Below are 21,694 nucleotides of genomic sequence, written 5' to 3'. Positions count from 1 at the left end.
TTTGATAGAGATCGATTAATGTAATGGATTGTTAATGGTTGATTTGTTATTATTGGTTTGATATTATTAATTAATTTGAATTGTAAAAGATCGATTGAAAAGATATAACCCATTTTCAAATTTTACATATATGATATACTGCATTTGCAATTGATGAGTTATGATAGCAATTTGTTATATAGATGTATAATGAATATTTGATTTGCTTAGAAGAAATGTACTACTTACTATGCTATAGTTGCTCATTACATTTGTCTTGTTTTTTAGGCTCTTTAGCTAATCGCAAATGGGGTGAGAGCATTCATATTATCAGCAGGACATTTTGATAGTGAATTTTTTGGGGATGAGTGGTTTATGTTTGATATGAAATTTTGAGTTTGGTTGCTAAATAAAAATATACATATTCTTTTGATGGATTATAAAAATTCTAATCATGTAATCAGATGACTCTTTTATCAAATATATAGATGTATATATTTTGATAGTAGGTTGATGATGATTATTTTTTAGGCTTAGTCTTTAGGAGAAAGATGTCATGTCATTGTCCCATATTCTTGAAGAGTTGAGGGGATGACACTGGCAGTCTGTCCTCTTCCTCCACAGTTGTGCTCTCAAACCCCAAAACTTCGATGGCAGCCCCAGCTTCCCCATATCTGTCTTACGAGACAGTGTATTTTTTGTGCTTTTCTGTTCAAGATACCCGTGGTAGTTGATGGTCGGATCATAGGGTAGAGTGAAGAGGTTGATTATGTGTATGTTTTTTATATTTCAAGTTAGCTGGAACATTCTACTTGTTTGATACAACGCCCGGGAGACAAAATTGTTCTCGACAAAGGTATGGAGACCTAAGATTCAACATCAACGTATGTTCACTAGAAAATGCAATGTTTTTCCAGATTTATTGCAAATCTACAGGGAGGCAGTGCTCGGCCCTCTGTGTGGGTGTCTGTGCTAGGGTCGTGAAATCTCGCCACATGGCTCAAACTTTTCAAGGAAATCCATGCATTTCTTGTTTCAACTAATCCGACTGAATTTAAAGAGTATAATTCTCAACCAACCTGAGAAACAAAAACGGACATAATGCGCCCCAATTTCGGTATATTGTTACGGGACCAGTTCATTGGCTGAGCAAGCCTCTCTTTGAAATCCTTCCCTCAGTTTTTACCACAAAGCAATGTAATATTGTGCTTGTAATGGCTCTCGAACGGATAAACTTAACAACGTAATAGAATGACATACATGATGATATGACAAAAAGGCGACACTACAAGCAATGATAGCCTCTTCTTTATTTTCATCAAAACTGACGATTGGAAAAGGATTCTTGAAAAACGAGCAAATACTTGAACGATCGAATATCGAAAACAAACATAATAATGTGCCCAAAAAAATATATAACACCGATCAAAGGCATATCATGAAGACGGACATATGTTATTCGCCACTTAGAAGAATTGATTGAAGCCCTAGAGTTCCGTTCTTCAAGAGGGAATACACTTTTATCTCAAGGGAAGAAAAATGATGTATTTTGTCGAAACTTTTGTCAACGTTCTTCGAGACCTTTTTTACTTATATATTACAGTTATTTTCACTTATAAAATAACTGTCATTTCTTCTTATGGGCCGGGTTGGCCCAACATGGGTGGACGGGTCTGACTTGGCCCATTAAATAAAAAACTTGTCATCAACAAAAAAGTGATGTCCATACTACCCTACGTCTTGCTTGTAGTGCACTGCACTTCATTGAGACATTAACGACACAACATGAGTTAGAAACTTTGCATTTATCAGAAGCAAAACAGGACAAAGCGACTAGATCACATAGAGGATGCTCTCCCTTCAGTTGCTTCTATGCTTTCTTCATTCCGATCTTCTCGGCTTCAGCATTTTCTGCATGGGGTGAAGCTTATGAGTCTCATTCCAACTGTATCGGCATTTTCTTCCTCTCCATCCTTCAGTCGCCATTCAAACTCTTGTGTTAATCTGCCGATGGCTATGCAAGATATTGACATTGCCTGAAAAGCTCCGGCCCAAACCCTCTTCCCTCCTCCAACTTGAACAAGTCTGCCGGGTCATACTTCTAATCGAGAAATCTCTCGGGTATCCACTCTTCTGGTTTATCATACTTCTTCTTGTCCATGTTACATCCATATATGTTTATAGCAATCTAAAAACAACACAATTCAAGTTTCAAATTCCTAATCCAACATGCAAGACATGGTATTGGCAGAAAAAAAATCACGTGTATCTGTCTACGTGGCTTCCGGCTGGGACAAAGTACCCTCCTAATTGGGCATCTTCATGTACATAGCGTGGAGGAATTACTGCAACTGGACTGTGTTTCCTCAGAGTTTCAAGGAATACAGCGTTCAAGTACGGAAGCTGAGACAAGTGGTCCTCCGGTGGGCTTTCAGAACCACAAACTTTTCGAATGTCCTCAACAGGTCGATCCTGTCAAGGAAATAACAATTACTTAAAGCATGTGTAGGAAAATCAGTGAATCGGAAAAATAGAAAAGCTAAATATTAACTCAACTTGGCGTTTTTCTATTCTTTGCAAGTTCATACAAAGCCCGCTCTATGGTGATCAGAGTGGTATTAGAAGTCTCCATGATTGCCTCACAGAGCAAAATGGTGATCTTCTCCTCAGAGCGTCTTGGCTTCGGACATCAAGAAGTCAATGTTACTGTTCGCTTCCTGCTTCAGAAGTTGATCCGACCTATTGAAAAAGCTACAACTAATTCAAGAAAATAAATTGAAGCTGAAAAGGCAATGGCCTTGTTTGGAACTTCCGCTAGATATTCATTTCTACTTCAAAGAACCGTCCAAAATTGAGTGCTCCAAAGCCGCCAGTGAAACTTGGAGATTGATCGGCTTGAACAGAGAGATCAAGCTATTGCCGAGGCTTCCAAAAGCTCTGATCAGCTACCAGAAATTGTGAGGGAGATCGGAGAGCTAGTTGGCGATGGCAAAGTCACCGGTGTAGGGGCGTACGCTGGCGATTTTGATTCCAATAAAATATTTGTTCTTGAGTCGGTCAAGATTTTTTCTCAAACTTTTATCAGTTAAAGACATGGTAACATTTACCTTCTGAACATAAACTTAGAGAGTTCTCGATGTCTTATCTCAATTCAAGATAAAGCAAATATTTGGTATCGTAAGTTAAGGCACGTTAGCATGAAACAAATTGCCGAACTGTCCTCCAAGAAGTTGGTCCACGGTCTCCCCAAAATGGTGTGTCAAAAGACTGAGCTGTGTACTCCATGTATCTTGGGAAAATAGTTCAGAGGCTCATTTAAATTCATAAATCATGTTTCCACTAATCGCGTATTCTAGTTTCTTCACATGGATATTTTCGAACCGACTAGAACTCAAGACATCGGTGGTAAGACATATTGTCTGGTAATAGTAGATGATTACTCAAGATTTATATGGGTTTTCCTTTTGACAAATAACGTAGAAATTTTCTCATATTTTTCAAAATTTGTCAAAAATGTTCAAATGAGAAAGGCTATACTATTTCAAACATCAATATTGATCATAGGAGATCATTTGAAAATCAAGACTTTACAAGTTTTTATGATAAAAATAGTTTTCAACATGTTTTATCCTCTCTTTACACTCCAGAACAAAATAAAATTCTAGAAATGGAAAAATTGATCTTTACAAGAGATGGCTAGAACTCTGTTAATTAAAAGTAGGGTCTCTTATCGCTTTTGGGTGGAAGCAATCTCCATTACTTGTTATATAATTAACTGAACATTACTAGGGCCCATCCTAGAGAAAACCCCCTATGAAGTTTACAAAGGAAAAAAAAAAATTAAGTATTTCTTATTTTTATGTTTTTGGTTGCAAGTGTTTTATTTTGAAAAATGCAAATGATCATCTAAGCAAGTTTGATGAAAAGTCGGATGAAGGGATATTTCTTAAATATTCCACTGCAAGTAAAGTTTACAGAGTCTTCAACAATAATACATATGTTGCGACCTGATTTTTCGGGTGTGAGCCACCTAGGGTTCGGCTAATGGATTGTTAAGCCTAGACTTAACTCGGGCTCTCCCAAGCCCATACCAATTCGCGACTTAGGTTCAAGTTCTTAACATACCATTGATTTTCAATTAGGAGTCGCCACTAATCTATTTTTGGTGGGTCTATTAGAAACCCAAGTAAGGTAGCAGGAGTTTCACTTTACTCCTACGAACCAGAGACTATGGGTACGGGGACTTGGTTACACTAGATTCATTTCGGTACCATTCTTTTATTTTCAAAAATGTTTGGCAAGCAGCTTGAATTGATTTTAAATCTATTTCCCTAACATGTGAGGTTATCATGCGCGTGCACAAACCACCAATTTAACACATAGATAAACAATAAATAAATTGCAAAAACTTACCTCCAAGCAACGAAAGCATCTGCGATGTTAAATTAAAATCCACATCAACAACCCTAGATATGGTTTCTAATTAACACACAATCACTCAATTGTTGTTTTCACTTTATTTAATGAGAATCATGCAATGCACTTTAAAAAAAAAAAAAAAATCATGCAATGCATGCTACTAATTTAACATGAAGTGATATGGCATGACAATATGACTAAACTACATGAAATGAGTAAGGTAATGCAATAATTAAATATGCGATCTAAACTAACCAAAATGACTTAATCTTAAAGACGAGCAATTTCTAATTAAATGAACCTAGAAATAGTCACTAACTGACGTGCATTTCATGAACCTAATGCTATATGACGTGCACATGATTTTTATTTTCTTAATAAGCATGTGATCTATCCTAATATGCAATGACGTGCAAATAATGCCATAATTCGATGAATATTCTAAAACGAACCTAATCTCACTCATATTTTTTGGATTTTTCCTTTCTTTTACGGGAGCAATAAAAATAAGACATCAAGAACAGCACGGCAACAAATCAGGCAAGATATCATCCATGTCCATTTTGGAAATAAATTGACGAATCGTATCTCGCGCATGAGATCGGATTGACCAATTTTTAAATAAAATCACAAATCGAATCTCGAGCGTGAGATCGAATTGGCGATTTTTCCGTGCGATTACGAGTTGTATTTTGAGCGTGAAATCGGACTGTCAATCGTATTCACGTTGTGACGGCTATTCGAGATTATGATAACATCATTTGAGAGTTCAATCAAGAATGCAATAATTCGAGTAAGGCAACGAAATATATGAATCTTGACTAAGATAAAATTATTACCTTGTCCAAACACTTGCTCGCCAAAATTGGACAGACTCGACACGGTGAAGAGGTGATGTCACGACACCACGGGCTGTTAGATAAGTGGTGCAAGCCAGCGAGGCTTGCGGATAGCAATTCGAGTTGATGCTTATTAGCACGATGAGACAATTCGATTGAATGACACGTCCCAAGATCAGCAGTAGCGGCCACTTTCAAATGCTCCGAAAGTCTTAGCCAGAGTTCCAGAGTTCCAACTGACGTCGAGGTCAGCTACATCACATCACGGTTTCGCACCGCCAGGTTCGAGCTTGGGCCGCATCTCACCGTCATCGCTAGGAACTCTGGATGGCTTAACAGGCTGCACGGGAGTTGGTTCGTGTTGGGGACAGCAGCTCGGTCTCGGAGGGACGTTGTGGCTGCAGCAGGCTCACCTGGGCTCTGTGGATGACTCGACACTGCAGGAGCTCCGGGTGGCTTTGCGGTGAGGATGGTGCTATGCACGGTTTAGTTTCAGACGTCGGCTTTTCACGAGCACCAGGAAACCAGGCACGTGTTGGGCAGCAGATATGGACAGCAGCAGCTTCGAACGGCGCACAAGGGTGTTGCAATTGTTGAACACCCGGATTCCTCGACGATTGCCAACGAATTTTGGTGTTTTTGTTGGGCCAAGTAATCTCAACTGAGAACTCCGAAGTCGCGATCGTATCTTGCCCTTGACCCCACTTATATTTCTTTCTCAAGAATTCACGGGCAGTTCTCCAAAATTCACCATGCAATACGAGACAACTTCCACCGCTTTGACCAAAAGCCAAAATAAGTCTCGATGTTTGAAGGTGTGCTCGTCGATGATGAGGTGGGAGGCGGCTAGTGGTGGCCCGTGATTGGCACCACAGTTAGCGGGTTGTCATGCAATGCAGGGGTCAACACTTAGGAAAGGCTTCTCATGTCTTTCTCCAAAAGACGAGGAGATGACCTGCAACACAAAAATTACAAGGAAAGAAAGTCCTCGCTGAAAGCCTAGCAACAAGACTTCACCAGCCTACGTGAATGGCCCGCGAAGAAAAAGAAAGTGAATGGCCTGCAAAGAAAAAGAAAGTGATCTTTTTATTCCTTTTTTTATTTGTGCTTTATGTGCCCCTCTTACGTGACCATAGAGAAAGAAAAGTGGAATTTTTATTGAGAATTGATAACTCCCTTGATAGCTTGATGATCTCCTCGGTTTGGTCTCAGTGCGGCAGTAGCTTCATCAATAATGTTGGGATTAACGGATTCCCAAAAACCGGATTCGACACTAAATCGACCCCTAAAACGAATGCGGAAGACAAGCCCGGGAAAATCACGTATCACCGATCCTAAAGCATACAACGGATTTGAGCGTACTTTGTTAACCACAGATTAAACACTGATGCTGAAGATTAAGGAAGAGAAACCGATCATGTTCGAGCCGATGACGTCAATTGGCCTTGAAGGGAAGATGGCGTCGCCTTTAGCGTTCGATTTCCTTTTGGAGGGAGAGAGGGAGAGTAACGTACGTCCAAAATGCCAAAGGGTGTCTTCCTCTCTCTCTTTCATCCCTTATATACGTTCCTCCAACAGAAAGGAACGCACCCCTTCATCCATGGGCACTAATCCCGTGGGCCGGGCTTTCAAGCCCAACATGGGTGGACGGGCCTTAAGCCCATCATTAAAAACCATCATCTCCCACTCGCACATGGTGGGCTGAACAGAATTCTCTTTACCTCTCTTCAACATTTATACCGGTGAATAATCCGTGCGACCAGCATACTTTGAGAGCTCGTTGCTATACATCTGTTAGAAATATATAGCAGCTCATAATGGACATCACACTTTGAGTAGATTTAGTATGCAGTACCCTAGATCGATCGATGGAGTTATATCCCACATAGGTCCACTTAGTTCCAGTTGGTACTCGTTGGAATTCCACGAAGGATCCTCTATCCTTCGGTACATGATCTGTTGCTCCTGAATCTACAGTTCACAAAGGATTGGATTTAGCCAATAATGCAGAACTTGACACATAAGTAAAGTTCTCAAATGTACAAGAGGTGTTTACCTTTTTCGGCTCACAACAGTTGCGAGCATAGTGACATTTCTTGTCACAATTGTAACACCTCACCCTTGAAATTTTCTTTCACTTGAGGACGTTTTCCTCTCTTGTGTTGGTTAGCTCTTGATTTCTTGCAATTGGGACTTGATCCTTTGCATTCCCACATATTGAACGAATCAATACGCTTGCGCTTAGAGCTCAAAACCCTTTTTGAGCTAGAACCTGCATTGCAAATATCTATTTTCGGCTCAAATGCCGTTATGCGGTCCTCTATTAGCTCAAGGTGGCGCACGGCATCCTCAAGATCTTCCATAACATGGTCAAGAGCTTCTAGTGCTTTTTGCTTTTCCAGCACATATTGAATCTTCATATTCAATATTTCACAATTATTGCCGTTCATATCAGCAATTACGTTTTTAGTTGCTGAAACCATCGATCTGAACACATCAGACATATATGCATGAGTAATTAATACCTATCTTTTATGCATCCACTTTGCATAGACCCATCATATCAATAAGCAATTTCAAGTAAGGTTTCAGAATCAAAATGTCACTATGTTTCCAATCATCCTCCAAAAATCCTAACTTAAAATTATTATTAATATAATTGTCTTATGCAAAATAAATTTTATGAAGTTACAAAAACTTCTATGAACTACCCACAGCAGTCAACAATAACAGAAAGTAAATAATATTTGACATCCAATAGAATAATAATGCTTTCACATAATACAACTATCCATTACACTAAGTAATATATACAAAGAAATATCAACATAGAAAAAGATATTCAACACTAAAAAACATCTCAAACTAATCTAAGAAATAAATAGGGAATGACCCTTATAATCTATCAGTCAAAATATCTGAGAAATTTGAAGGCACATTTGCCAACTATGGAAAAACTTTTGGAGAGCTTTTATGTCGCCTCTGAGGCACATTGATTCTGCGCCATGTGGCGCTCAATCTAAGGGTTGAAGTTTTGGTTAACTCAATCCTATAGTACTCTCTTACAAAAGTTACCACTAGCCTCCTATAACCCGGGGCCACGTTGACCTCCCATAGCCGATCTAACACTGCTTGCCATTCAGGTGGAAGAGTGTTCATCAAAGCCGGCACCTTCTCAAAATCCAGCATAAGATAACCATTCCATATGATTTCCTGTATCATCTGATTGACCCTGACCACGTGTGATATTAAATCACCATCAAGCCACCGATAATCAGCTAACTCTTTCATCAGCTTTTTAAGTCTAGCTCTTCCTTCATCCGTTCTCGAGATTGCAGGTATCCGTGCATAACGCATCATAGTTCCTACAACAAATGTAGAACTAAAAAATGGATCACTTATAATCCACAATAAACAAAATGGAAAATATATAATTTTCCATGATTCATGCAACAAATGTAGAATAAAAACTAGATTACCTCTAACCCACACAGACATAATTGAAAAAGAAACAATTTATTTATTTATTATTTTTTTTTTTGGGTCAACGATCAACGGTTAACGGGTCGTCGGTCAACGTCAACGGTCAACGGTCGCCGGTCGTCGGGCTTGCCGGTCGGACCAGACAAACTAGTCGGACCGGTCGGACCAGGTCGGACGAACCGACTGGCACGTGCCGCGCGCGTGCGCAGGCTGACGTCACGCAGACGTCAGCCGACACGTGCGTGGCACGCGCCAGGCTTCCGCACATGTCGGGTCGAGTCGGGTTGCCGGCCGGTAAACGGTCGTCGGCGATGACGTCATGATGACGTCATCTTGGCGGTTACCGTGACGTCAGCACGTGTCGGTTCACCGACCGGCATGTGCCGGTTCGCCGGTCACCAGTGCGCACGTGCTGGTTCGCCGACTGGCGCGTGTGGCGCACGCGCTGGCTGAGCCAGCGCGTCGGGCGCGTCGTGCCCACGCGCAGTGGCTTCTGGCCGCGCGTGTGGGCGCGTCCGGCGTCGTCCGGCGGCGCACGACATGTTGATGGACTCGTCTCGACGAGCTCTTTCACCCTATATTTTCAGAAATTGATTTTGACTTACGGAAACTCGAAAAAATGGATGAATAGTGCTCGGGTGTTGGGATTTCTCGCCCTGATCCGTGTCGGCTGATTATTTTCACAAAAATTCAATCAAAAAACATGAAAAGGGTCGGAAAAACATGAACTCGGGCTCTGATACCAATGTCGGGATTAACGGATTCCCAAAAACCGGATTCGACACTAAATCGAACCCTTAAAACGAATGCGAAAGACAAGCCCGAGAAAATCACGTATCACCGATCCTAAAGCACACCACGGATTCGAGCGTACCTTGTTAGCCACAGATTAAACACCGATGCTGAAGATTAAGGAAGAGAAACCGATCCTGTTCGATTTGATGACGTCAATTGGCCTTGAAGGGAAGACGGCATCGCCTTTAGCGTTCGATTTCCTTTTGGAGGGAGAGAGGGAGAGTAACGTACGTCCAAAATGCCAAAGGGTGTCTTCCTCTCTCTCTTTCATCCTTTATATACGTTCCTCAAACAGAAAGGAATGCACCCCTTCATCCATGGGCCCTAATCCCGTGGGCCGGGCTTTCAGGCCCAACATGGGTGGACGGGCCTTAAGCCCATCATTAAAAACCATCAGATAGGGAATCGTGGTGGTGTCACGTGCGGAACGACGATGGGACTCTGATTACAGGTTGCTCGGCAAAGCCTGCTTGTCCAGTAATTCTCGGCCAAGGAGGGAACAACTCACTATGGGGACTTCTTGATGGAGGCTTGGTGCTAGCTGGACAAGCATGGGTTGACGGTGAGGAGGATGCTCAGATGTTCACCGGGATAGTCTCACAGTGAACTGGTCTTAGCTCGACAACGGCAGTGATGTCATGGCTCACGGCATGGTAGAAAAAACTCAGTGCTACTTATTCGAGAACTTGCAAAACAGAAAGAGATTCGCTGTAGTGAAAGGGAAGAGCTCGGCCAAGAGGGGGCCATTGTGGTGTAGGTACAACGTGGATGTCTAGCAGCAACAATTATGGCTAGTGGATCTCCGAGGTGGTGATGGAGCGATCTCGGAATTGGGACCCCAAGAGCAGAAAGAACTTCGATTTTTATTCTCTATTGGATCCTCCACTCTATCTATTCTCTCAATGTGTGGCTGTATGTTCAATGTGTGTGGCCCCCCCAAAACCCTACGCGTATTAATTTATTTATAGGCCACGGATTAGGGTTTTTAATTTTCCAAAATCATATCTACAAAAATTTCTTTTCCAAACGTAGTATTTGTCTTTCCAAATGCAATATTTGCTTTTGAATTGAAATATCACAAAGATAAATCTGTAAAATCTCCCCAATGATGCGGGCTTGGGCCAATTTGCTCTTTTCGTGGGCTTAGCCCGACTCATCAAATTAAAGTTTATGAAGCATCGATTTGAACCCATCCGTCATCGGCCCAATGTAAATGCAAATTAAAAATAAATACACCTAAAACTATATGCTATGCAATTAACTATCTTTTCAGGGATAAAATTAATCCATAATTTTTTAATGTAATAAAGAAATGATCATATTGCCAAAATTTAGGTGTCAACAACATAGATTGTTGAAAAATCAATGAATGTCAGGTTTCAAGAAGTTGACCAAAACCAACAAGATAATACTTAACTTGAAGGGTCTAAGTTAGTTTCAGACTTAAATAAGTCTGAGTCACTTGAACAAACTCAACCATCTCGTGAACAAAGTCAAGTTGAAGAAAAAAGCAGAAGATTCAAAAGAAATAGAGACTCGGCAAATCCTTGAAGATAATGATAGATTCAACAATAATTGGAAGTACAAATCAAGGTATCCTAAAGATTTCATCATTGGTAACATAGAAGAAGCAATTCGTACCAGATCCAAGGTCAAAGGAGACTTAAGTACTCTAGCTCTCAATTCTGAAATAGTACCAGAGGAAGTAGAAGAAGCCTTAACCAATGAAAACTAGATAGAAGCAATGTAGGAAGAGTTTAGGCATTTAAGATCAATAATGTTTGGGAGTTGGTTCCCAAACCAAAAGGAAAATATATAATTGGAACAAAGTATATGTTCATAAATAAGATGGATGAAAAGAGTAAAGTGACCATAAATACGGCAATACTTACAGCAAAATGATATACACAAGAGGAAGGAATAAATCATGACGAGACATATGCACCGGTAGCCAAGTTGGAAGCTATAAGGCTATTACTTGCATGTGCATGTTTTCATAATTTCAGGTTATTTCAAATGGATGTTAAAAGTGCATTCCTAAATAGTTTCATCCAAGAAGAAGTTTATGTTGAACAACCAACAGAATTTGAAGATCCCAGAAAAATAGATTTTGTTTATAGACTGAAGAAAGCTTTGTACGGTTTGAAGCAGACGCTTCAAGCTTGGTATGAGAGACTAAGTAAGATTTTGGTAAGCAATCGTTTCAAGAAAGGTATGGTTGACACTACCTTGTTTATTAAAAAGAAAGGAAAAGACTTTCTACTTGTTCAAATATATGTAGATGATATCATCTCTGGTTCTTCTAATTAACTACTATGCAATAAATTTTCAAAGTCTATGCCATAAGAATTCGAGATGAGTGTGATGGATGAATTGACATTCTTTTTGGGTCTACAAGTCACACAATTGAAGGAAGAAACCTTCATCTATCAAGAGAAATATGCCAAAGATGTCATAAAAAATTTTGAAATGGAAAATTGTAATAAGATTGAAACTCCTATGTCAAGTTCCTCCAAACTCGACAAGGATGAAGATAAAAAGAAAGTAGACCAAAAGACATATAGAAACATGATCGGTTCTCTTCTCTATCTTACTACTTCTTGGCTTGATATTTTATTTAGTGTGTGTATGTGTGCTAGATTCCAAGCTGATCCTAGAGAATTACATCTTGGTGTTGTTAAACGTATTATCAAATATATTACAACAGATCCAAAGTTAGATTTGTGGTATCTAAAAGGAGGAGACTTTATTCTACTTGGATACTCAGACGCTGATCTAACTGGTTGTAAAGTTGACAGGAAAAGTATATTTGGGATGTGCCAACTTTTGGGACAAATATTATTGTCTTGGTTCTCTAGGAAGTAGAACATTGTGGTACTCTCAACGACAGAAGTAGAATATGTTGCTCTTGGTAATTATTGTTCTCAAATTCTTTGGATCAAGCAATAAGTAAGAGACTTTAGAATAGAAGAATCCTACATTGAAATCAGATGTGACAACATAAGTGCGATCATTCTCACGAAAAAACATATTGAAATCCGTCATCACTTCATAAGAGACTATGTACAAAATGGTGAAAGCAATGTTCAATTCTTTAATTTAAAGAATCAATTGGCAAATATTTTCACCAAGCCATTGGAGAAAGGTTCATTTGAATTCATACGTGAAATATTGAATATTACTCATACATTTAATTAGAGTCCATGCAAAGCAAACTCGTCTATTCAATCTTCTAGAAGAGACATCTTTTTGAAAGCTCTTACAGACTTGGGTAATTATAATTCAAATTTTGGCGCGTAAGTTTCTTTCCTTCTTGAACATGTATGAATATTTTATTCGAATTTCCACTTGCCATCTATATTTTTGGAAATTATTATCTTTCATTGCTAATTTTTCGGAGTCAATATCTCAAAATTATTATAGTTATTATTTTGTAAATTTTCAAAATGGAAGTTATTTTTTCCTTTCTCGCATCCATTTGGTGGCCTTGGTTCAGTTACTTTAAATAGGCCCATAATTTCTTTTCTTCCGATTACCTTCTTCCTTCACAAACCCTAATCTCGCAAACTTCTGTTTCTCTTGGTTCAGTTATCCAGAAGCATCTGAATCGCATCTCATACAAATTTTGTCAGTCTTTGGTGTGTAATGAAATCTTTCAGGAGTCATTGGAAGACCTAATTTATGTACATTTTCCGGATACACTCCACACAATGTGAATAGGTGATCCAAGAGCTCATAAAACATAAGAATCTGATCCAGTTAGACCGATCTTTATCCTATCCTAGGATTGACTGTAGACTCTATGTTGGTAGTCCCTGTAACTTTTTTGCAATCTGTCGTTCTGTCTTCCTTTCCAACAAAGCAGCTCAAATCATGAATTTGCTGTTCTTTTGAAGGAAATTAATGCATTTCTTGTTTCTACTAATCCAACTAAATTAAAGGAGGACAATTCTTTCAATCGACGTAAGGAACCAAAAACCAACATAACCAGCCCCAACTTCGGCATATTGTTACCTGAGTAGAATGGATCATTGCCTAAGCAAACCTATCTTTGAGTCTTTACCTCAGTTTTTACCACATAGCAATGTGATCCTTTCCTTGAAAGGGCCCTTGAACAGATGAACATAACAACGCAATAGCACTAAGTACATGACGACATAGCAGGATGGCGACCCTTCAAGCAGGGTCTGCCTCTTGCTTTTTTATCAAAACCAACAAAAAGGTGACATCCAGACTAGTCCTAAGTTTTGCTTATACCTGCATTGCACTCCGTTGAAACATCTACCACAAAGCAAGACTTAGAAACTATGCATTTATCAGCAAAACAAGACAAAACCACTGCGTTACACAGAATTCTCCCACTTCAGTGGCTAATATGCTTTCCTCATTCCAATCTTCTCGGCTTCAACATTGCTTGCAATGGGTGAAGCTTATGAGTCGTCAGTCCCACCGTATCAACATTTTCTTCCTCGCCATCCTTCAGTCGCCATTCAAACTCCTGGACTAATCTGCCAATGGCTGTGCAAGATATTAACATGGCCTGAAGAGCTCCGGCACAAACCCTTTTCCCTCCTCCAAAGGCCATTGTCTTGAACATGTCTGCTGGCTCATACTTCGCATCAAGAAATCTCTCAGGCATCCACTCTTCTGGTTTCTCATATATCTTGTTGTCCATGTTACAACCATATATGTTTATAGCAATCTAGAACAACACAATTCCAGCTTTAAATTCCTTATCCAACATGCAAGACATGGAATAGGCATAAAAAACCATTTGTACTTTTCTACCTGGCTTCCTGCCGGGACAGTGTACCCTCCTAATTGGGTATCCTCGTGTACATAGCGTGGAGGAATTATTGGAACAGGACTGTGTTTCCTAAGAGTTTCATGGAATACAGCATTCAAGTAAGGAAGCTGAGACAAGTAGTCCTCTGTGAGGGTTTCAGAACCGCAAACTTTTCGAATCTCCTGGACGAGTTGATCCTGTCAAGGAGGTGACAATTACTTTAAGCTTAGTACAAAAATCAGTGACAATAAAAAAAGGATAAGCAAAATAATTAGCTAAACCTGGCATATTGGATTCTTAGCAAGTTCATACAAAGCCCACTCTGTTGTGACCAGAGTGGTATCAGAAGTCTCGATGATTGGCTCCCAGAGCAAAATGGTGATCTGCTCCTCAGAAAGCGTCTTGGTTTCGGATATCAAGAAGTCGATGTAACTGTTCGCTTCCTGCTTAAAAGTTCACCCAACTTACTAACTACAACTAATATAAAAAAATTAAAAGTTCAAGCAGTAAAGACGATGGCCTTGTCCGGAACTGCCACTTGAAATTCATTTATGCTTTAAAGAACTGTTCAGCACTTAGTACTGGTTAATACTTTTTAAGCCATCCAGAAAACACGTTTGCTTCAAAACCACCTATCTTTCCAGTTGTTTCCCAATTGTAATCTCCAACATTTCAAAATGAAAATGTAAAAACACAAAAAAAAAAAAAAGTGTCCTAATTATCAATATAAACTATTAAATATTCAAAATTTCATGGTTTTTTCCAATAAGAGCTACAATCAATTTGCAGTCTCCTGAGAATAATTCCACGTTGAGCAAAACAGAAAACTGTCGTGTTTTTTCCTAAAAGTTTTCAAAACAAATTTCTCAAGGAAACTTTGAAACAAGCACTACCTCCCCTGAAGCGATTCTCTGTTTCTGCTCCCTGAGTAGGGCTTTCGCCACTGCTTTCCTGCGGAAAGCCAGTTGGTCAATCTTCTTTTCCCAGCTTTTACTAGGAATCCATCTCAGGTAAGGAAAGAAATCCCGCCAGTCCACCTCAATTGCACCAGCCATCATGTCCGACACCATAACCTTGAACATTTCCTCTTTGGACAATGTTGTCCCAAGTTCCTCCACATATATGGATTTCACCTCCCGGCCCAAAGCCTGAAATGCAATTACCAATTAACCCTGATCTCTTGTTTTTCTTTTCTTGTTTTTGTTTAGAAAGGATAGAAAAAAAAGAGGTCGCTTACTTGTTTGAGTGCCAATGTAAATAGTTCACTCTGGAAGACTTTCCTGTAATTGACCACTTCAAGAGGATGGCCATCTACAAGGGCATGTAATTGTCTAGAAACGTTTTCCATCAAGATGTCTCGGTGGGATCGTAGCCGCTTCTGCATATATAGATGCGCATAAACAAGCATTAAGTCAAAGTGACAAGAATCTAGTGGTGAGATCTCCGTCTCTCTATCTCTCCCTCTCTCTAGCAGCTTACTTGAGCATTCACGCCCAAGACACCTGCAAGTATGTATCGCTTCACCATCTTGTGGAATTCATCATAGTCACTCATAGCGACCATACATTTATCAGCTGTGAGAATCCGCAGGGCATTTGACACCTTTCTCGTAGAGATTGACGGGAATCTAGTAACCAGAGCCTGAAAAAAGAAAGAAGGATGCCTGAACATTCAATAAACATGTCATACATCCTAGTAGCACAAGATCATTAAAAGCTAGGGGCTGAGTGCAAATTTTTCCCGAATTGTGTACTTCTATGAAACTTCTTCCAAAAATTCTTTACCCCACCCCCAAGCGAAGATTTTTGCTATCTCTTTGTTTACATTGCTCCCTAGTCTAAAATCTTGTGTCTACCACTAGGTGGAAAAGTTTTCATTTCATGGAGAGTACTAACGAACCAGTCTGCCAGACCCCAAAATGTTAAGAAACAGGATAAAGAGTTTCCAAACGTTTCATTGGAAAGGAAGAGACTACTCCGATACACATTAGGTTAAATATATTTATAAATAACTAGACTCTCTTTCTAAACTTCACTATTTTTCCTTTCTCATGTTCTCAAAACATTTCCATATTCTAATTCGATGTATATTGACTGGAAAAATTTTGGTATCCCGGCCATGCAACTCATGTGGATAAACAAATGGTTTACGGAGTGTTAAATTAAAACATAACTAATTTCTCCCATCACTTTCAACTTCTTCGCCCTTTGACCTCAGTACGCCACACTATAAAAACGAGAGTAGTTTGTACAATATGAGCTGAGTAATAAATGCAGAGACTTGTGATGACGCCACGAAGCGGGAATTGATGACAAGTACCCTCCTAAGTTTCCGTCACAGGCAGAAAGAATGACAGCCTAATTCGACAAATAAAGAATGACAGCCTAATTCGACAAATGACGAGCCATCTGTATATAGCACGGTGACAGCTGTTACCGTACCATTAATGATGCATAAAAACCTAGTTTTGGGGGCGAGACGAGGAAAATTTTCAATACCTAAGGGGCGAGATATATAAAAATTATATGTAATTTCATATATTATAGCCTATATCTTACAAAATCCACGAAAAGGCGAGCGGTCAGAAGGACACGGCTCTCGCCAGCCGCAACTCGATCCTTAACTGGCCAATAGTATTTACCTCTTTGGCAACATCGGTGGAATTGAGGACCACCATAGTAGCAGCACCGGTTCTGATGGAATAAATAGGACCGTAAGTTTCAGCCCATTTTGTAAAGGTCTTGTGAGGTTTCTTCTCCTTCAGTTGGAGCAAATTCCCCACTATAGGCAACCCGGGAACCTCTGCATCAAATTCACACCCCCCAGAAAGGGGGAAAAACACAAAAATTATCATTACAAGTCTCAAAAAGTGCTCACTGTTTCCATTTCTTTTTCTCAGCAGAAACAAAGATTACCCGGTAAAGGCGGAAGAGTGGAGTGGCCATTTATCTTCTGGGTAGAGCAGAATTTCCTCAGGAAGAAAGAGAAGAGCAACAACAGTGAAAGCCCACCAAGAATGGCCGTAGTGGCGAAAGGCAAGGGCAGTTCTTGCATATCTCGGAACGTGGATATAGCCGTTCAGATGAAACTTGGAAGTGAAGAATCAGTGGTCTTAAATCGAATGAAATGAGAAGAGATGGCGAATAAAACAGACGGCTGCGGACTGATTTTTATAAGCGGAACCATCTCCTTGGACAGATGGGCTGGGGCAGTTAGAAAACACAGAGGCCGAGCAGACTGAACAAAGAGATTCGTTTATCGATTGGTGCAATTTATTAATCTAAGCATGCGAAACGTTTGCAATAAAACAAGAGGAAGCGAACGGCGAGCTCTGAGCAAAGAGCGAGGGAATATACGATTTGGGAGATAATGACCCATCTGAGTCGTCGGGCTTTAGCCTTTTTCTTCAGCTGTTCTGTACTCGGAAATCTCAAAAAGTCCGTGCCTTTTGTCTTCTTACAAAAGTAGAGAAGGACGTCCGGTGGGAGGGTTTCGAGGAGGCACAGCAGGTGGCGACGCGGAAGAGCTCAGGGGAGGTGATTTGCCTTCGGGGCATCTCCTTCGCCAGATTCTGTGGCCTTTTGGGTAGGATAGAACCAGACAAAAAGGACAAGTGCCTCGAAGATGATGATGACCTCTCGGAAAATGATCTTTCACAAAAGTAGATGGTAAAAGCATTATCGCAGATGCATAAATAAACGAGGCCATATTTCAATAGGCAAGAGAAAAAAGAAAAAGATTTGTCGTGATAAATATGGCCCCACTTTTTAGACTGACCTTAAAAAAGCCGCACACCATTGCCCAGAGTGAATTTGCTGGGAGAACACCTTTCGGATATAAGATCTTCGTCTTATTACGGTTAAGTTCTCCATCAAAACGAGCTTATGCGTTAGTAGATGGAGCATATATTATGACATGCACAAAAATACATTAATTACGGTGGCATCGTTTCGCCTAATGTGTCAAAGTAAAACTATTTCTCTTTCCATGCTGGAAAGGGCGTTGTCCTATCATTGAAGATGTGTTGAGTGACGTTTGGGTTTATTTTTGTCTAGACCCTTCCAAATGCGAACCACTCAAGAAAAGTTAATAGATTATGAAGCCAAAGACTTACTCTACCAAATTGTTACGAATTGCAACTTTGTATTTTGATTTAGTCAATTTAACATACAATTCAATTTATTTAGGAGTCATCACTAGTCTAATATAGGTTGATTAAAAACCTAAGTAAAGGATATCATAAATATGAGGGAGTTGGATATCTTAGATAGATCTAATACCCTATCAATGACTTTTCTCTTTATTTTCAATATTTGCAAGCAGTCTTTGTGAATTTTAAGCTTAAACCACTAACATGTGAGAGGTAATAATGTGAATACGCAATTAGATAATGTAACACTCAAAGAATCAAAGTGATAATAAATTGCTAGAAAATACAAAAACCTCAATGCATTAAGTAAAGCATGACTTAATTATGATAATGCCCCAAGTGTTCTGCAAGACTATAATGTAAATATGTATGCCTATCCTAAACATAGTTTCTAAATGCAATGACATTTAATTATTTTGGGGTTTTTCTTCTTTTTATAGAAAATATATCCAATGCATGAGATACAATTTTAATCTAAGTTATTTCTATGTAATTCTAACTTAAATTAATAACATGTGACATGAATTATTTAAATACAATCCACACTTAAATTAATTCTAACACTATGAACTAATTTAATATGCAATTATATTTATATGAATTTAGGGATATATTCACTAAATGACATTGATATTATGATAGGGATATGATGACATGGATATGATAATGTGGGATTTATGAAACTAATTCTATATGCATGTTATTTTTCATGAGTTTTCTTTCAAATCTATATTAGAATCTCCTAAATTACAACTTGGTTCCTAAAATAGGCAATTCTAAATTAGGAATCTAATCTATCCCCAATGCAATGCAACTTCTTTTTTTGGTGTTTTTATAATGAAAATATATCCTAAAATAATAACATGCAATATATAAACCCACATAATTTAAATATTCACCACACGCAAATTAGAAAACAAAGGTAATCGGATCCAATTTTAGGTCTTCAAGATCAAAACCACAATTTTATGCACGACTCGAACGAGGAAATTTCCTATTGGTGATACACCTAAAGTCATATCCATATAAAGTTTGGAACAAAGCAACCTAAGTATAGCATACTGAACCTAAATGATGACTGGCGAAGGGAGTTCACCGGTATCGGTGGTGAAAACGGGCAGGACGATGAGGCTACGGTGGACGCGACGAGGGTTTCGGGGGAGCTATACTTCATGTGTGTAAACAAGTCTTAGCTTAGGGTGCCGAGGACTGCGATGTGAATATCATGATTGCTCTGGTTTCAGCTGTATTTACCTTTTTTTCTAGGTTCAAAGTACGAGTGTCTGAATAGTTGGCTTTGCTTTTGTGAAGAATGAAAGTTCTATGGTGTAAATTGCTTATTCAGGAAATTTAGTACATGTGATTCAAACTCAAGATGACTTATTGTCATATCCTGAATCCTAGCAGAAGGGGGATAATATGGCCATCCTTCGACCTGAAGGACGCAACCTTAAACCACTCATAATCCAACTCCCAAAAGTCCCCATCAAAAGCGCTCTTGTATTATCATCGCTAACGAGGAAACTGAAAAAATTGAGAAAGACAGGGGTGAGTAACCATAGCTAGCAAGTAATACATCTATTATTTTTAGATTGAACATCCATTATGCATATGTGTGTGTGCGCGCGTGTGTGCGTGTGTGTGGTTAATACTATGAAAAAACCCCAAGTTGGCAAATTTATCACAACTTAATTTTTTGATTACCAAATACTCTAAACTAGTACACTCGTGACAAATTTACTCTCTGTAAGTTTCTGTTATATTTTACTATTAAATTGATGAGTTGAGGGTTTTACCCTCCGTTTGTCACATGTGTGCCACTTTTTGTGATTTTTCGTGATAATAATCTAATTTAACAGAGGTTATATTTGTCATAAAATGTACCAGCTTGGGATTTTTTTTGGGTAATAAAATAGTTTAGAGTAAATTTATCATGAGGTGCATTAATTTGGGGGTTTTTGGTGGTAAAAAAATTAGTTTAGGGTAAATTTATCATAAATGTACCAATTTAGGTTTTTTGTGATAAAAAAATTAGTTTGAATTAAATTTATCACATGTATACTAGTTTTGGGTTTTGTGGTATTAAGCCCTCCTCCACACACACGACAAACAAAACTCAAAAATACACATTCAATCTATTATCTCAATTCAAACATCAATGGTTAAGTTCGATTTGATCAATCTCATTCATAACAACATCATGGCCCATTCTTTGATCAATCTATTGCTTAATATACTATCATAGTACAACACAATGCCTCGTGACAAGATGACTAGGATTCCCCCCAATAAGGTCTTGACCTACAAACTAGTAGCTTGGCCCAGAAAGATATCATAAACCCACTATACATATCCACAAATCCCTTATTAAATTCACAGTAAGATCGAACGTCAAACAACCACTCTCCAATATCATAAATTCAATCAAGTATACATTTTACAAACCCAACAAATAACATTTTCGCAACACAGCTCATCCGCCATAAATACTTTCTCAAAGGATTTCTCATATCATTCAAATTCCTTTAATAAACTAGTTCGCAAAGTGGTACATATATAACATTTCACAATACATTTCATAAAACTATTCTCAAATAATTCTCAAATATTGAAATGTAGTGATTGTCAAATCCAGGTTTTTACGCAATAAACATGCTTTAATAACTTGTGCTATACTCAATTTTTTTTTTCACTTTCAAGATATGAGTTTACAAATTCATAGAAGAGATGGCACCACTTACCTAGGAATGCCTACAACTAAACAACAAACATTACTTGAGTCGTTAAATTCGTGGTCCTATCAAATAAGCAAGAAACAACATCAAAATCGAGTGAAATACTACGTCAACTACAAAATAGCTATACTACACCTAAGCGTTTATGTAACATCCTCATTTTCGGGCCATGAGAATAGGGCTTCTTGATGAATTGGATCCAAGAACCATCATTAGGATAGGTGACTTAGATGCTAGATCCAAGAACCATCATTAGGATAGGTGACTTAGATGCTAGATCCAAGAACCATCGTTAGATGACTCACATTTCAAGCCATAAGCATTCATGTGACATCCTCAGTTTCGGGCCATGAGATTAAGACTTATTGATGAACTTCATTAGGATATGTGACTCACATGCTTAAGTGTCCCTAGGAGTTTAGGAACATCACTACCCTTAGATGAGTCACACGCCTTAGAGAAAGAAGATAGGAGAACAACTTGAAGAACAAGTTATCTTGAAGATAAG

At 38.9% G+C, this 21,694-nt stretch overlaps 1 protein-coding gene and 1 pseudogene across 1 annotated transcript; both read right to left on the bottom strand.

The window, feature by feature from the left end:
• Nucleotides 1–1,860: 1,860 nt before the first annotated feature.
• On the bottom strand, nt 1,861–5,549 carry LOC104451875 (annotated as a pseudogene).
• A 7,997-nt stretch (nt 5,550–13,546) lies between these two features.
• LOC104449362 (ent-kaurene oxidase, chloroplastic) lies at nt 13,547–17,881 on the bottom strand. Its single transcript, XM_039315086.1, has 8 exons — nt 17,217–17,881; nt 16,943–17,103; nt 15,781–15,942; nt 15,539–15,679; nt 15,195–15,449; nt 14,583–14,744; nt 14,304–14,498; nt 13,547–14,217 (listed from the first exon to the last, which is right to left on the bottom strand). Exons 1-8 carry the CDS (start codon nt 17,353–17,355, stop codon nt 13,900–13,902), a joined length of 1,533 nt encoding a protein of 510 aa, XP_039171020.1. The 5' UTR covers nt 17,356–17,881; the 3' UTR covers nt 13,547–13,899.
• Between the last annotated feature and the right edge of the window lie 3,813 nt (nt 17,882–21,694).

The sequence above is a fragment of the Eucalyptus grandis genome, chromosome 6 (assembly GCF_016545825.1).
Source record: "Eucalyptus grandis isolate ANBG69807.140 chromosome 6, ASM1654582v1, whole genome shotgun sequence".
In the NCBI taxonomy this organism is placed as follows: domain Eukaryota; kingdom Viridiplantae; phylum Streptophyta; class Magnoliopsida; order Myrtales; family Myrtaceae; genus Eucalyptus; species Eucalyptus grandis.
Note: the sequence above shows the minus strand (reverse complement) of the source record. Positions and strands in the feature narration are given on the sequence as shown.

What these genes read in the sequence shown, in the direction of transcription:
- LOC104449362 (XM_039315086.1), bottom strand. Translation starts at nt 17,355, where the DNA reads ATGCAAGAACTGCCCTTGCCTTTCGCCACTACGGCCATTCTTGGTGGG. An exon ending in TCTTGGGCGTGAATGCTCAA is followed by an intron (nt 15,680 to 15,780) that starts GTAAGCTGCTAG and finishes CTATATATGCAG; the next exon opens with AAGCGGCTACGATCCCACCG. An exon ending in CTAAGAATCCAATATGCCAG is followed by an intron (nt 14,499 to 14,582) that starts GTTTAGCTAATT and finishes CCTCCTTGACAG; the next exon opens with GATCAACTCGTCCAGGAGAT.